General features: G+C 45.2%; 1 protein-coding gene across 3 annotated transcripts in view; it reads right to left on the bottom strand.

Moving 5' to 3' along the window:
* LOC139172692 (dehydrogenase/reductase SDR family member 7B-like) overlaps positions 1-13687 on the bottom strand; it is a 20242-nt gene extending 6555 nt beyond the window's left edge. Inside the window, exons 1-5 of one of the 3 annotated variants that reach the window (XM_070761929.1) lie at positions 13632-13687; positions 5849-6015; positions 2514-2629; positions 1397-1607; positions 35-127 (exon numbers count right to left, since the gene is read on the bottom strand). In XM_070761929.1, coding sequence (XP_070618030.1) covers positions 35-127; positions 1397-1607; positions 2514-2629; positions 5849-6015; positions 13632-13651 — 607 coding nt within the window. In that variant the 5' untranslated portion in view covers positions 13652-13687. Of the gene's footprint in view, positions 1-34; positions 128-1396; positions 1608-2513; positions 2630-5848; positions 6016-12738; positions 12792-13601 lie in introns of those variants that run through there. The other 2 variants (XM_070761930.1, XM_070761931.1) reach the window with 2 other exon arrangements.
* Between the last annotated feature and the right edge of the window lie 331 nt (positions 13688-14018).

Raw genomic sequence — 14018 nt, 5'->3', positions numbered from 1 at the left:
CAGAGGGCCGGGGCCGCCACAGAGAAGGACTTACACGCTGAACGGAAAGGAATGCTGATTTTGCCTTGCAGGCTGCTGATGGCTACGATGTGCCCTTTCCTCCTCTGGATCATGGCAGGCAGGAGCGCTAGGATGGGTGAGGAAAGAAAAATTAAGGCCTTCAATAATAACCGCAGGTATTCCTCGACTTACGACGAGCATCGGGAGCGACGTTTCCATTGCTGAGCGAGGCAGCCATCCGGTTGCCTGGTTTGGACCCCATTTTGCACATAGTTGCTAAGTGAGTTGTATGGTCCCTAAACAAGTTTGGCTGCAACCGGCTTTCCCAGTTGAAAGCCCGCTGGAACGGTCCCGAGTTTGGGATCATGCGATCGACTGTCCTAAATGCATAAATGCAAATACAGTGATACCTCATCTTACAAACCTTCGTCATACAAACTTTTCGAGATACAAACGCGGGGTTTAAGACTTTTTTGTCTCTTCTTACAAACTATTTTCACCTTACAAACCCACCGCCACCACTGGGATGCCCCGCCTCCGGACTTACATTGCCAGGGAAGCAGCCGTTTTTGCGCTGCTGGGATTCCCCTGAGGCTCCCCTCCATGGGAAACCCCCACCTCCGGACTTCCATGTTTTTGTGATGCTGCAGGGGAATCCCAGCAGGGAAATCCCAGCAGCGCAAAAACGGGCGCTTCACTGGCAACATAAGTCCAGAGGTGGGGTTTCCCAGCGAGGGGAGCCTCAGTGAAATCACAGCATCGCAAAAACACAGAGGTCCGGAGGTGGGGTTTCGAGGACTTTGGTATTTTTGCAATGCTGCGATTTCACTGATGCTCCCTTCACTGGGAAACCCCACCTCCAGACTTCCGTTGCCAGCGAAGCGCTCATTTTTGCAATGCTGGGATTCCCCTGCAGCATCGCAAAATCACGGAACTCCAGAGGTGGGGTTTCCCATAGAGAGGAGCCTCAGGGGAATCCCAGCAGTGCAAAACTGGGTGCTTCGGCTGGCAAAAGGGGTGAATTTTGGGCTTGCACGCATTAATCGCTTTTCCATTGATTCCTATGGGAAACATTGTTTCGTCTTACAAACTTTTCACCTTACGAACCTTGTCCCGGAACCAATTAAGTTTGTAAGACAAGGTATCACTGTATAAATATGAGCTGTGGTGGCCACACAGTGGTCAGAGTGCAGTATTGCAGGCTAATTCTGACTGCTGGCTGCCTGCAATTTGGCATTTTCAAATCCCACCAGGGTAACCTGCATTTTGTCTCTCTTCTATTCTTCCCATTTTTAAAAAATTTAATTCATGATTTTGATACACTGCTCGGATCTGATTTATTTATTTATCATCCTTTCTCACCTTGGAAATGGAAAACCAACGTCCTGAGCCTTACCTTTCGTCAAAGCAACCGGGCCAAAATAATTGGTTTCCATCACTCTCCGGTCCACCTCGATCGCGGTCTCCGTTATGCAGCCCCGGTAGCTGATCCCAGCGTTGTTGATTAAAATATCGACATGATCCACGCAGCTCAAAATCTCCTTCGCGGCACTCACTACCGCTTTGATATCCGAGAGATCAAAAACCACAGTGTGATGTTTGCGGCCCTATGAAATTGGGGGAGGGAGGGGTGGGGTAAAACGCTCCAAACTGGACTGCAGGAAATACAACTTTAGTAACCCAGTAGTTGATGCATGGAACTCACTACCAGACTCTGTAGTATCATCACCAAACCCCCAAACCTTTACCCTTAGACCAGCGGTCCCCAAACTACGGCCCACGGGCCGCATGTGGCCCGCTGAGGCCATTTATCCAGCCCGTGGGTGAGTGACACAACACAGTGTTCCATCTAATTTTCTATGAATAAAATGCGGTATTTTGTTAGTAACTAATATCAATCATCAAAAAAGTTGCAAAAGTTTTTTTTCTAATTTTGTCATCCAGTTACATTCATTTTCTTTTAATTAAATTCCCTCCTTAATGTTCCTTCAAAAAGTACACCAATTATATTCTAACTTAACCATTATGCCAAAGTGCTTCCTTTTTTCTTTATACATTTTTCTATAAGCCAAGAAAACCTACAATCAGATGTTAACAAAAGAAAATTAAAAACAAAACAAACATATATGAATTTCAGACTTCTCCCCCCCTCTAAATAGTACATTCCCATTTTTTTACTTTAAAATAAGGTATGTGCAGTGTGCATAGGGATTTGTTCATAGTTTTTTTTTATAGTCTGGCTCTCCAACAGTCTGAGGGACAGTGAACTGGCCCCCTGTGTAAAAAGTTTGGGGATCCCTGCCTTAGGCTATCCACTGTTGACCTTTCCCAATTCCTAAGAGGTCAGTAAGGGGCGTGCATAAGTGCACCAGCGTGCCTTCCATCCCCTGTCCTAATGTTTCTTTCTCAGTAGTATCATGTATATCAACATTGTTATATCTTTGTATCCTGCGGATAATAAACAATATCAATTCCCCAACTTGCCTCTTGCCTCCTCCTCCGCCACTACTCACGTTTTTGAAGGGCTCAGCGCCAGCCGATAACTCCTGGAGAACATCCTGAAGCCTCTCTCGACTTCGGCCACACAGCACCAACTGGGATCCCGCGGCGTGGAAAGCTTTGGCGCATTCTGGCCAGGAAGAAAACAGGGAGAGAGAGAGTGCCTGTTTGATTGTAAGCCTAGGATGCGCATCCAACCGGATGCCCCTAAAGAACGGTGGTGAAATCCAAATTTTTAAACTACCAGTTCCATGAGCGTGGCTTGGTGGGTGTGGCAGGGGAAGGATACTGCAAAATCTCCATGCCTTCCCCACTGCAGGGGAAGGATACTGCAAAATCTCAATTCCTTCCCCACTCCAGGGGAAGGATACTGCAAAATCTCCATCCCTTCCCCACTGCAGGGGAAGGATCCTGCAAAATCTCCATTCCTTCCCCACTCCAGGGGAACGATACTGCAAAATCTCAATTCCTTCCCCACTCCAGGGGAAGGATACTGCAAAATCTCCATTCCTTCCCCACCCCAGGGGAAGGATACTGCAAAATCTCCATTCCTTCCCCACTCCAGGGGAAGGATACTGCAAAATCTCCATTCCTTCCCCACTCCAGGGGAAGGATACTGCAAAATCTCCATTCCTTCCCCACTCCAGGGGAAGGATACTGCAAAATCTCCATTCCTTCCCCACTCCAGGGGAAGGATACTGCAAAATCTCCATTCCTTCCCCACTCTAGGGGAAGGATACTGCAAAATCTCAATTCATTCCCCACTCCAGGGGAAGGATACTGCAAAATCTCCATTCCTTCCCCACCCCAGGGGAAGAATACTGCAAAATCTCCATTCCTTCCCCACTCCTGGGGAAGGATACTGCAAAATCTCCATTCCTTCCCCACTCCAGGGGAAGGATACTGCAAAATCTCCATTCCTTTCCCACTCCTGGGGAAGGATACTGCAAAATCTCCATTCCTTCCCCACTCCAGGGGAAGGATACTGCAAAATCTCCATTCCTTTCCCACTCCTGGGGAAGGATACTGCAAAATCTCCATTCCTTCCCCACTCCAGGGGAAGGATACTGCAAAATCTCAATTCCTTCCCCACTCCTGGGGAAGGATACTGCAAAATCTCAATTCCTTCCCCACTCCAGGGGAAGGATACTGCAAAATCTCAATTCATTCCCCACTCCAGGGGAAGGATACTGCAAAATCTCCATTCCTTCCCCACTCCAGGGGAAGGATACTGCAAAATCTCAATTCATTCCCCACTCCATGGGAAGGATACTGCAAAATCTCCATTCCTTCCCCACTCCAGGGGAAGGATACTGCAAAATCTCCATTCCTTCCCCACTCTAGGGGAAGGATACTGCAAAATCTCAATTCATTCCCCACTCCAGGGGAAGGATACTGCAAAATCTCCATTCCTTCCCCACCCCAGGGGAAGAATACTGCAAAATCTCCATTCCTTCCCCACTCTAGGGGAAGGATACTGCAAAATCTCCATTCCTTCCCCACTCCAGGGGAAGGATACTGCAAAATCTCCATTCCTTCCCCACTCCAGGGGAAGGATACTGCAAAATCTCAATTCATTCCCCACTCCAGGGGAAGGATACTGCAAAATCTCCATTCCTTCCCCACCCCAGGGGAAGAATACTGCAAAATCTCCATTCCTTCCCCACTCCTGGGGAAGGATACTGCAAAATCTCCATTCCTTCCCCACTCCAGGGGAAGGATACTGCAAAATCTCCATTCATTCCCCACTCCAGGGGAAGAATACTGCAAAATCTCCATTCCTTCCCCACTCCAGGGGAAGGATACTGCAAAATCTCCATTCCTTCCCCACTCCAGGGGAAGGATACTGCCAAATCTCAATTCCTTCCCCACTGCAGGGGAAGGATACTGCAAAATCTCAATTCCTTCCCCACTGCAGGGGAAGGATACTGCAAATCTTGATTCCCTCCCATTGCAGGGGAAGGATACTGCAAAATCTCTATTCCGCTGCTTTAGAAGTGGTGGATGATAGGAAGTCCTTGACTTACAATAGTTTGTTTAGTGACGTTTGAAAGTTAGAACAGCACTGAAGAAAAGGGACTTACGACCATTTGTCAACAGAAATTTGGAGGCTCAATTGCGGTCGTAAACTGAGGACTACCAAATTACCGTATTTTTGCAAGCTTTTTCTATTGGCCATTCTGGATGAATCCCACTGGAGCCAGCCTGCCCCCTCCCTCAACGATGTTTTTAATTGATGCAGTTGTTTAGTCCTGCTAGATGGAGCGATAGCACTCCTTTTTTCTTGACAAAAATAAACAGGTTATTTTATGAAGGCACAAAAGTGTATATTGCCATGCTTAGGTAGGTGTTTAAGAAGGTAAATATCCTGGGGAAATAGTGACCTAATTTTTGCATCGGTCTCCAAAAGAAAAAAAATCAGCATATATTTTTTTAAAGAAAGGATGACTGCTAAATGCTAAGAGTTGAATAAAAGTTTGTTTGCAAAACATTCTCTCCCCCCCCCCCTCCACCTCTTTCCCAATTATTTTGGATTCTTGCCTCTCAATGCAATGCACAGACTTGGTTCCCATCCTGTGCTAAGCCATAGTCTGCTCTCTGGTTTGTTAGTTTAGCCGCCATTGGCTGGGTTGACTTGACTTGCTAAGCTACAAACGAGCCAAACATGTGTTTAGTCAGCTGTGCAGCTCTAACTAGGGGAAAGCAGGAGACACAGTGGTACCTCTACCTAAAAATGCCTCTACTTACGAACTTTTCTAGATAAGAACCGGGTGTTCAAGATTTTTTTGCCTCTTCTCAAGAACCAGTTTCCACTTACAAACCCGAGCCTCCGAAACTGTAACCGGAAAAGGCAGGGAGAAGCCTCCGTGGGGCCTCTCTAGGAATCTCCTGGGAGGAAACAAACCCGGAAAAGGCAGGGAGAATCATCCATGAGGCCTCTCTAGGAATCTCCTTGGAGGAAACAAAGCCAGAAAAGGTGGGGAGAAGCCTCCGTGGGGCCTCTAGAAATCTCCTGGGAGGAAACAAAGCTGGAAAAGGTGGGGAGAAGCCTCCATGAGGCCTCTCTAAGAATCTCCTGGGAGGAAACAAAGCCGGAAAAGGCGGGGAGAAGCCTCCGTGGGGCCTCTCTAGGAACCTCCTGGGTAGAAACAGGGCCTCCACCCTCCCTGTGGTTTCCCCAATCGCACGCCTTATTTGCTTTTACACTGATTCCTATGGGGAAAATTGCTTCTTCTTACAAACTTTTCAACTTAAGAACCTGGTCACAGAATGAATTAAGTTCTTAAGTAGAGGTACCACTGTGCGTCCTTGTTCTTTGCCATATCAAATTTTAGGAGAAAACCCTTACCTTTCCCCAGTCCGGAAGTGGCTCCGGTGATCACCACAACCGCGTCCTTCAGATAGGCCCTGGCCCGCCTTCTTCTGATGAGTCGTAAGAGAGTGAAGATCCCTGCGCCGCTGAAAAGCAGCGGAAGGAGGATTCCAGTGGTGAAATCCATGAGCTTTTGGTTTTTCCTGGAGGGCGAAGAAAGGAATGAAAAGGCACGTTGAAATAGATGGATTGCTAAGCCTTTGAAATCAGGGATTCCCACCCTTGTCAACTTTCAAGATGGATGAACGTCAACCTGCGGAATTCCCCAGCCAGTGTTCTGTCCAGGCTATGGATCAGAGAAACCATACAAGCGATTTGTTCAAACCCACATTTAAGTTTTGTTTGTGTGTGAACGCTACGAAGCCAGTTTATGAGTAGCCATTGTTACTAATCGATTTTGTCTGCAAAACCCCCTTAGCTTTTTTTGTCTATGCAACTGGAATGCCAGTCGTTAAACAAAGCTGTCCATATAAAGAGTGTTTAGGAAATAAAATACAGTGGTACCTCTACCTAAGAACACCTGTACTTACGAACTTTTCTAGGTTAAAAACAGGTGTTCCAAGATTTTTTCCAATTCTCAAGAACCATTTTCCACTTATAAATCCAAGCCTCTGAAAGCGTAACCGGAAAAGGCAGGGAGAAGCCTCTGTGGGGCCTCTCTAGGAATCTCCTGGGAGGAAACAGGGCTGGAAAAGGTGGAGAGAAGCCTCCGTGGGGCCTCTCTAGGAATCTCCTGGGAGGAAACAGGGCTGGAAAAGGTGGGGAGAATCCTCCGTGGGGCCTCTCTAGGAATCTCCTGGGAGGAAACGGCCAGAAAAGGCAGGGAGAAGCCTCCATGGGGCCTCTCTAGGAATCTCCCGGGAGGAAACAGGGCCTTCACCCTCTCTGTGGTTTCCCCAACATTATTTGCTTTTACATTGATTCCTATGGGAAAAATTGCTTCTTCTTACAAACTTTTCTACTTAAGAACCTGGTCACGGAATGAATTAAGTTCGTAAGTAGAGGTATCACTGTATTTCTTTGAAATCTTGATGCCTCTTATACACCGGTGCATCTCATAGTCCAAAAAATACGGTGAAAATCAAACAACAGCAGCTTCTGAATTGAATTCTGGGCGATCAAACATGCGTTGAGTTCATGCTGGAAGGTTTAAGAGCCTGGGAGCCAATTTCACAACCTGGTCATCACATTATCAAGCAAGCTCTGGGCCAAACCCATGCACACATGCTGAGTAAATCAAAGTGGAGAAGATGCCAAGACCACCTGGCCATCCGTTGCGTCCACTCGAGACAAGCTGCCGAATCCGGAGTCAGACAAAATGTTTTACTGTACTTGGGGCCGCCTGATTCTGCAAAGTGGTTTGCTGCAACTAAATCCAGCGCCAAGTCAAGTCAGGGTTTTAATCGTTGTATGTTAATTACTTATTTGGGTTTTTAAAATAGTTTTTATTGGTTATATATGGTTATATATATACTCAGGGTCCATCTAGTCTGCCCTTATATTGTATTTTATCTTAGGATGGATATATATGTTTATCCCAGGCATGTTTCAATTCAATTCCTGTGGATTCGCCAACCACGTCTGCTGGAAGTTTGTTCCAAGCATCTACTAATCTTTCAGTAAAATAATATTTTCTCACGTTGCTTCTGATCTTTCCCCCAGCTAACCTCAGATTGTGCCCCCTTGTTCTTGGATTCACTTTCCTATTAAAAACACTTCCCTCCTGAACCTTATTTAACCCTTGAACATATTGAACTGTTTCGATCATGTCCCCCCTTTCCCTTCTGTCCTCCAGACTCTACAGATTGAGTCCATTAAGTCTTTCCTGATAAGTTATAAATAAATAAATCCTAACTGGGAAACCGAGAAAGGAGATGAGCAAGAAAATGTCAAGACCTTCTCGTCTAAGTCTAAGGTCCAGTGATATCGTCATGAATGTTCGGAAACTTCAGATCGTGCAGAACGCAGCTGCGAGAGCAATCATGGGCTTTCCCAAATATGCCCATGTTACACCAACACTCCGCAGTCTGCATTGGTTGCCGATCAATTTCCGGTCACAATTCAAAGTGTTGGTTATGACCTATAAAGCCCTTCATAGCATCAGACCAGATTATCTCAGGGACCGCCTTCTGCTGCACGAATCCCAGCGACCAGTTAGGTCCCACAGAGTGGGTCTTCTCCGGGTCCCGTCAACCAAACAATGTCGCCTGGCGGGACCCAGGGGAAGAGCCTTCTCTGTGGTGGCCCTGGCCCTCTGGAACCAACTCCCCCCAGAGATTAGAACTACCCCCCACCCTCCTTGCCTTTCGTAAGCAACTTAAAACCCAGCTCTGCCACCAGGCATGGGGGAATTGAGATCCTCTTTCCCCCTAGGCCTTTACAATTCTATGCATGGTATGTCTGTATGTATGTTTGGTTTTTATATTAATGGATTTTTAATCATTTCTAATATCAAATTACTATTGTACACTGTTTTATTGTCGCTGTTAGCCGCCCCGAGTCTCCGGAGAGGGGCGGCATACAAATCCAATAAATAAATAAATAAATGAATATCGTTAAGGCCCTACCTTGTGGAATAATAAAAGCTTCAATGGCAGAGCAGTGGCCCATCCTGGTCTCTGGAGTTTTAACCCCGACGGCCAGAAGATTTAAATAGATAAATGGCAGCTGGCCAAGCTAACAAGTGGCACACCAGGGCAGAGCCAGCCCCCAAGTCACACACTGTAAGGTTACAGGCATGCCTGTTATTTCAAGCATGAATGGATAGAAGAGAACAGAGTTGGAAGGGGCCTTGGAGGTCTTCTAGTCCAACCCCCTGCTTAGGCAGGAAACCCTACACGGCTTCAGACAAATGGTTATCCAACATCTTCAGATCATGCAGAATGCAGCTGCGAGAGCAATCATGGGCTTCCCCAAATATGGCCATGTCACACCAACACTCCGCAGTCTGCATTGGTTGCTGATCAGTTTCCAGTCACAATTCAAAGTGTTGGTTATGACCTATAAAGCCCTTCATGGCACCGGACCAGATTATCTCAGGGACCGCCTTCTGCTGCACAAATCCCAGCGACCAGTTAGGTCCCACAGAGTGGATCTTCTCCGGGTCCCGTCAACCAAACAATGCTGCTTGGCGGGACCCAGAGGAAGAGCCTTCTCTGTGGCGGCCCTGGCCATCTGGAACAAACTCCCCCCAGAGATTAGAATTGCCCCCACCCTCCTTGCCTTTCGTAAGCTCCTTAAAACCCACCTCTGCCGCCTGGAATGGGGGAATTGAGATACTCTTTCCCCCTAGGCCCTTACAATTTTATGCATGGTATGTCTGTATGTATGTTTGGTTTTTATAATAATGGGTTTTTAACTGTTTTTAGTATTGGATTATTATTATATGCTGTTTTATTATTGCTGTTAGCCGCCCCGAGTCTCCGGAGAGGGGCAGCATACAAATCCAATAAATACAAATATAAAGAAATCTTCATACAAACTTCCAGTGTTGGGGCATTCACAACTTCTGGAGGCAACTTCTGTTCCACTGATTAATTGTTCTGACTGTCAGGAAATTCCTCCTTAGTTCTAAGTTGCTTCTCTCCTTGTTTAGTTTCCACCCATTGCTTCTTGTTCTACCCTCAGATGCTTTAGAGAATAGGTTGAGTCCTTCTTTGTGGCAACCCCTGAGATATTGGAGGGCTGCTATCATGTCTCCCCTGGTCCTTCTTTTCATTCAACTAGACATACCCAGTTCCTGCAACCGTTCTTCATATGTCCCCTAATCATCTTTGTTGCTCTTCTCTGCACTCTTTCTAGAGTCTCAACATCTTTTTAAAATCATAGCAACCAAAACGTAATGCAATATTTCAAGGTAGAGGTAAAATCCCCTTTTTAAAAAAAACTACCAGTTCTGTGGGCGTGGCTTGGTAGGCAAGGATACTGCAAAATCTCCATTCTCTTCCCTTCTCCAGGGGAAGGATATTGCAAAATCTCCATTCCCACCTCACTCTGGGGTCAGCCAGCTGCCGCTTCCCCAAACTGCTCATAATTTCCACTACTGGTTCTCCAGAGCCTGTCAGAAACTGCTGGATTTCACCCCTGTGGGTGAAGCAGACTAGAAACTTGAAGGGCCACGGGTTCTAGTTCTGCCTAAGGCAGAAAACCAGCTGGGTGACGTTGGGCCAGTCTTTCTTTCCCAACTCTGTTTCTGAAATCTTGCCAAGAAAACTGCAGGGATTGGTCCAGACAGTTGGCAGAAGTCAACTCTGACTAAAAGGCGCCACAGGAGAATAGATAGATAGATAGATAGATAGATAGATAGATAGATAGATAGATAGATAGACAGACAGACAGACAGACAGACAGACAGACAGACAGACAGACAGACAGACAGACAGACGATAAATGGATGGATGGATAGATAGATAGACAGACAGACAGATGATAGATAGATAGATAATAGATAGATTGATAGATAGATAATAGATAGATAGATGGATAGATATAGATAGACAGACAGACAGACAGATAAATGATAGATAATAGATAGATAGATAGATAGATAGACAGACAGACAGATAAATGATAGATAGATAGATAGATAGATAGATAGATAGATAGATACATAGATAGATAATAGATAGATAGATAAATGATAGATAATAGATAGATAGATAGATAGATAGATAGATAGACAGACAGATGATAGATAGATAGATAGATAGATAGATAGATAGATAGATAGATAGATAGATAGATAAATGATAGATAGATAGATAATAGATAGATAGATAGTGTTCTGCCGGGCTCTCTGGTAAGAGCCTCCCGAAAATTCAAGGGCACAAATTTCAAACACACACGTTTGAAAATTCAAAACAATGTCCTTTATCACAAAATTCAAAATAAACTAAGCACTCTTTTCATATTGCAAAGAGCACTCTTCCTAAAACAACCGGGTAGTCTGTACAATTTCCCTTAAGCAGTCATTAAGTACTTAGCTAGCAACTGTGAAGAAACTTCACACCCCTTCTTCTTCCAATAAAGTGAGACACACACAGGTTGCTCTGCTTTGGTTTCAAAGGTGTGAAAAAGCAACAATGTCCAGCAATACAAGATTCCTGATGAACTCCGATCAGATATTCTTCCACAACCGCCAAACCCACATGCTGCTATTTATAGCAGCAGTCCTAATTACTGGAGCCCCACCCAAACACAGGTGGCCTCCCTTATTTCCTGTAATATGTTCTTACTTGGTCTCTTCTAAGCATAATTCTGCGCTTGCGTGGGTCCAAAATGTCATCATCTGAATCAACGGAAGATAAGGGAGATTGACTGCCTGGGCTGTGTGCCAAGACCCCCTCTGCCAAGTCACTCCCACCTTCTTCGTCCCAGGAAACTAAACTCTGAACTGATTCTGTCGGCAATAACACAGGCCTGTGACATGTTGAATTTTCCCCTGCATCTACCTCCCCATTGCCTAGGGCAGGAGCTGGGCCAGAGCCAACCACAACAGATAAACAGACAGACAGACCCCAAAAGCAATTTTCTTTTTTTTTTTTGCCATTCATTCACTGTACTGGAAGCTGTCTGTCTGCTAACTACAATATTTTTAATTTTAACAACACCAGACTGTGCTTGCCAGTATTGAGCAATGATCGAGCAATCACTCAGAAATGATTCAATTCTGAATCATTCTGAATAATGATTCAGAATTGCTTTACTTACATGGGAAACAAAACAAAAATTCCAGTCCTTCTTTTTTTGCAAGCTAAATTTAGGGGGGTTTTCCCAACCGGTCTTGCCACAAGAGGTTCTGTTCTCTCCTCCTGTTCCATGCCAATAAGGCCCAAGAGCTTTTAGAAACCACAAACGGAGGTTGTAAATTCAGAATTAGGGAGTTTGGACAATCTACTCCACCTTGTGCTGGATGAAGGAAACATCCCAACAGACGGTTCATCGAATAGAGAAGATATTACTTGTATCTTCCATTTTTCACTTTGCATGTCAAGGCACGTATGCATAATTGTGTGTGCCCATTTTCCATACATCCATTCAATTGTTAATATTGCTGACATATTTTGGAACTTGCTTGAAGTGATGGAACCAAATTAAATTACTCAAGACCCAGCAAGAGTCTACTTGTTAAGCATCCCAGACCAGCAGCAATTAGAACTCAAGAGAATCCCTCAACTACAGTGGTACCTCTACTTACGAACTTAATTCGTTCTGTGACCAGGTTCTTAAGTAGAAAAATTTTCCCCATAGGAATCAACGTAAAAGCAAATAATGTGTGCAATTGGGGAAACCACAGGGAGGGTGGAGGCCCTGTTTCCTTCCAGGAGATGCCTAGAGAAACTCCACTGAGGCTTCTCCCCGCCTTTTCCGGCTCTGTTTCCTCCCAGGAGATTCCTAGAGAGGCCCCACGGAGGCTTCTCCCCACCTTTTCTGGCCCTGTTTCCTCCCAGGTGATTCCTAGAGAGGCCCCATGGAGGCTTCTCCCTGCCTTTTCTGGTTACAGTTTCGGAGGCTCAGGTTTGTAAGTGGAAAATGGTTCTTGAGAAGAGGCAAAAAAATCTTGAACACCCGTTTCTTATCTAGAAAAGTTTGTAAGTAGAGGCATTCTTAGATAGAGGTACCACTGTAGCCTGATCTTTTTTTGACATAGTCCCGGATTAAATCACCACGATTACATTCTCTTGGATTTTATTTCCAAGAAAAAAGTAGAATCTAACTGCAAGCCTGCTATGTTAATATTACGAAAATGCTGAGATTCTTTGAAGCAAACATAATTAAGGATGACTCGAGATGCTAAATGTTCTGGATTTCCCAAACCATCTTCTGATTGCTTATTTGACCCCCCCCCCCATGACCCCCCTATGTACCTCATGATTCTTGACCAATGTATCTTTTTCTTCTATGTACGCTGAGAGCATCTGCACCAAAGACAAATTCCTTGTGTGTCCAATTACACTTGGTCAATAAAATTCTATTCCTATCCTATCCTATTCTTTGCAACCAGCAAGCTCTACATGTTTTGGATGGGCCTGTCCATCATGCCCAGCTACTAGAAATGCTGTGGATAATGGGCACTGCAATTCAATGCCCAATATGGACAATTTGGGAAAACAACTCTACCTTTCTTCCAGGATTTACTTTTTCCTTGCTAAATATGAACATACACACACACCACATAAAAACATCCCCTGTCCAGCTATTACACTTGCTGTGGATAATGGGCCTTGCAATCCAATGCCCAACATGGAAATCCTGGAAAAACAATGCTACCTCTTTTACAGGATTTATTTTTTCTTGCTGAATATGAACATACACCCACCCACAGAAAAAAACACCCCCTATCCAAGCTCTACATGTTTTGGACGGGTCTGTCCATCATGCCCAATTATTACACTTGCTGTGGATAATGGGTATTGCAATCCAATGCCCAACATGGAAGACTTGGGAAAACAATTTTATCTCTTTCCCAGGATTTATTTTTCCTTGCTAAATATGTACATACACACACCCACAGAAAAAAAAACACCTATCCAGCTATTACACTTGCTGTGGATAATGGGCATTGCAATCCAAAGTCCAAACATGCAAGAATGGGGAAAGCAATTCTAGCTCCTCCCATCTTCCCGGATTTGGATAACCACCTCCCCATATTTATAATTGTGAGCCCCCCTCCAAAATATATATCCACCCCATCAACTCCCCCCCCCTTTTCCGATTTTATACAAACTACCTTGCAACCCCCATCATTGTAATCACATACCCGGAAGTGGGTGACAGCATCCCACCCCCTCTCCCCGCTGTGTCCAATCAAGACGCATCGTTTCAAACCCATCTCCGGGCGGAGCTATCGGAGCAGCAGCCAATCAGCGACGGCGCGCGGCCGAACGTCCCGAAGCAATGGATGCAATAGGTGGTCCTGTTGCCTTTCAATTCCCTGCGGAAACTTTGACCGTAGGAACAGCGTTCCGCGTGGAGCAGAGTTCCGACCCAGTAATTCCTGTAAGAAGGGGGGTGGGGGGAATAGATAAAATACTATTTGGGGTTTATTTTTAGGTCAGCAAGAGAGATAAGCAATGAAAAAGCGGAAGTGGTGGCTTCGTGAAGCTTGAATAGGGAGAGGCCAATTCAAGATTTAACGGATATTTTT

This window comes from Erythrolamprus reginae, chromosome 9 (genome assembly GCF_031021105.1).
Source record: "Erythrolamprus reginae isolate rEryReg1 chromosome 9, rEryReg1.hap1, whole genome shotgun sequence".
NCBI lineage: Eukaryota > Metazoa > Chordata > Lepidosauria > Squamata > Dipsadidae > Erythrolamprus > Erythrolamprus reginae.
The sequence above is the reverse complement of the archived record's forward strand: the minus strand, read 5'-3'. Positions and strand labels throughout refer to the sequence as shown.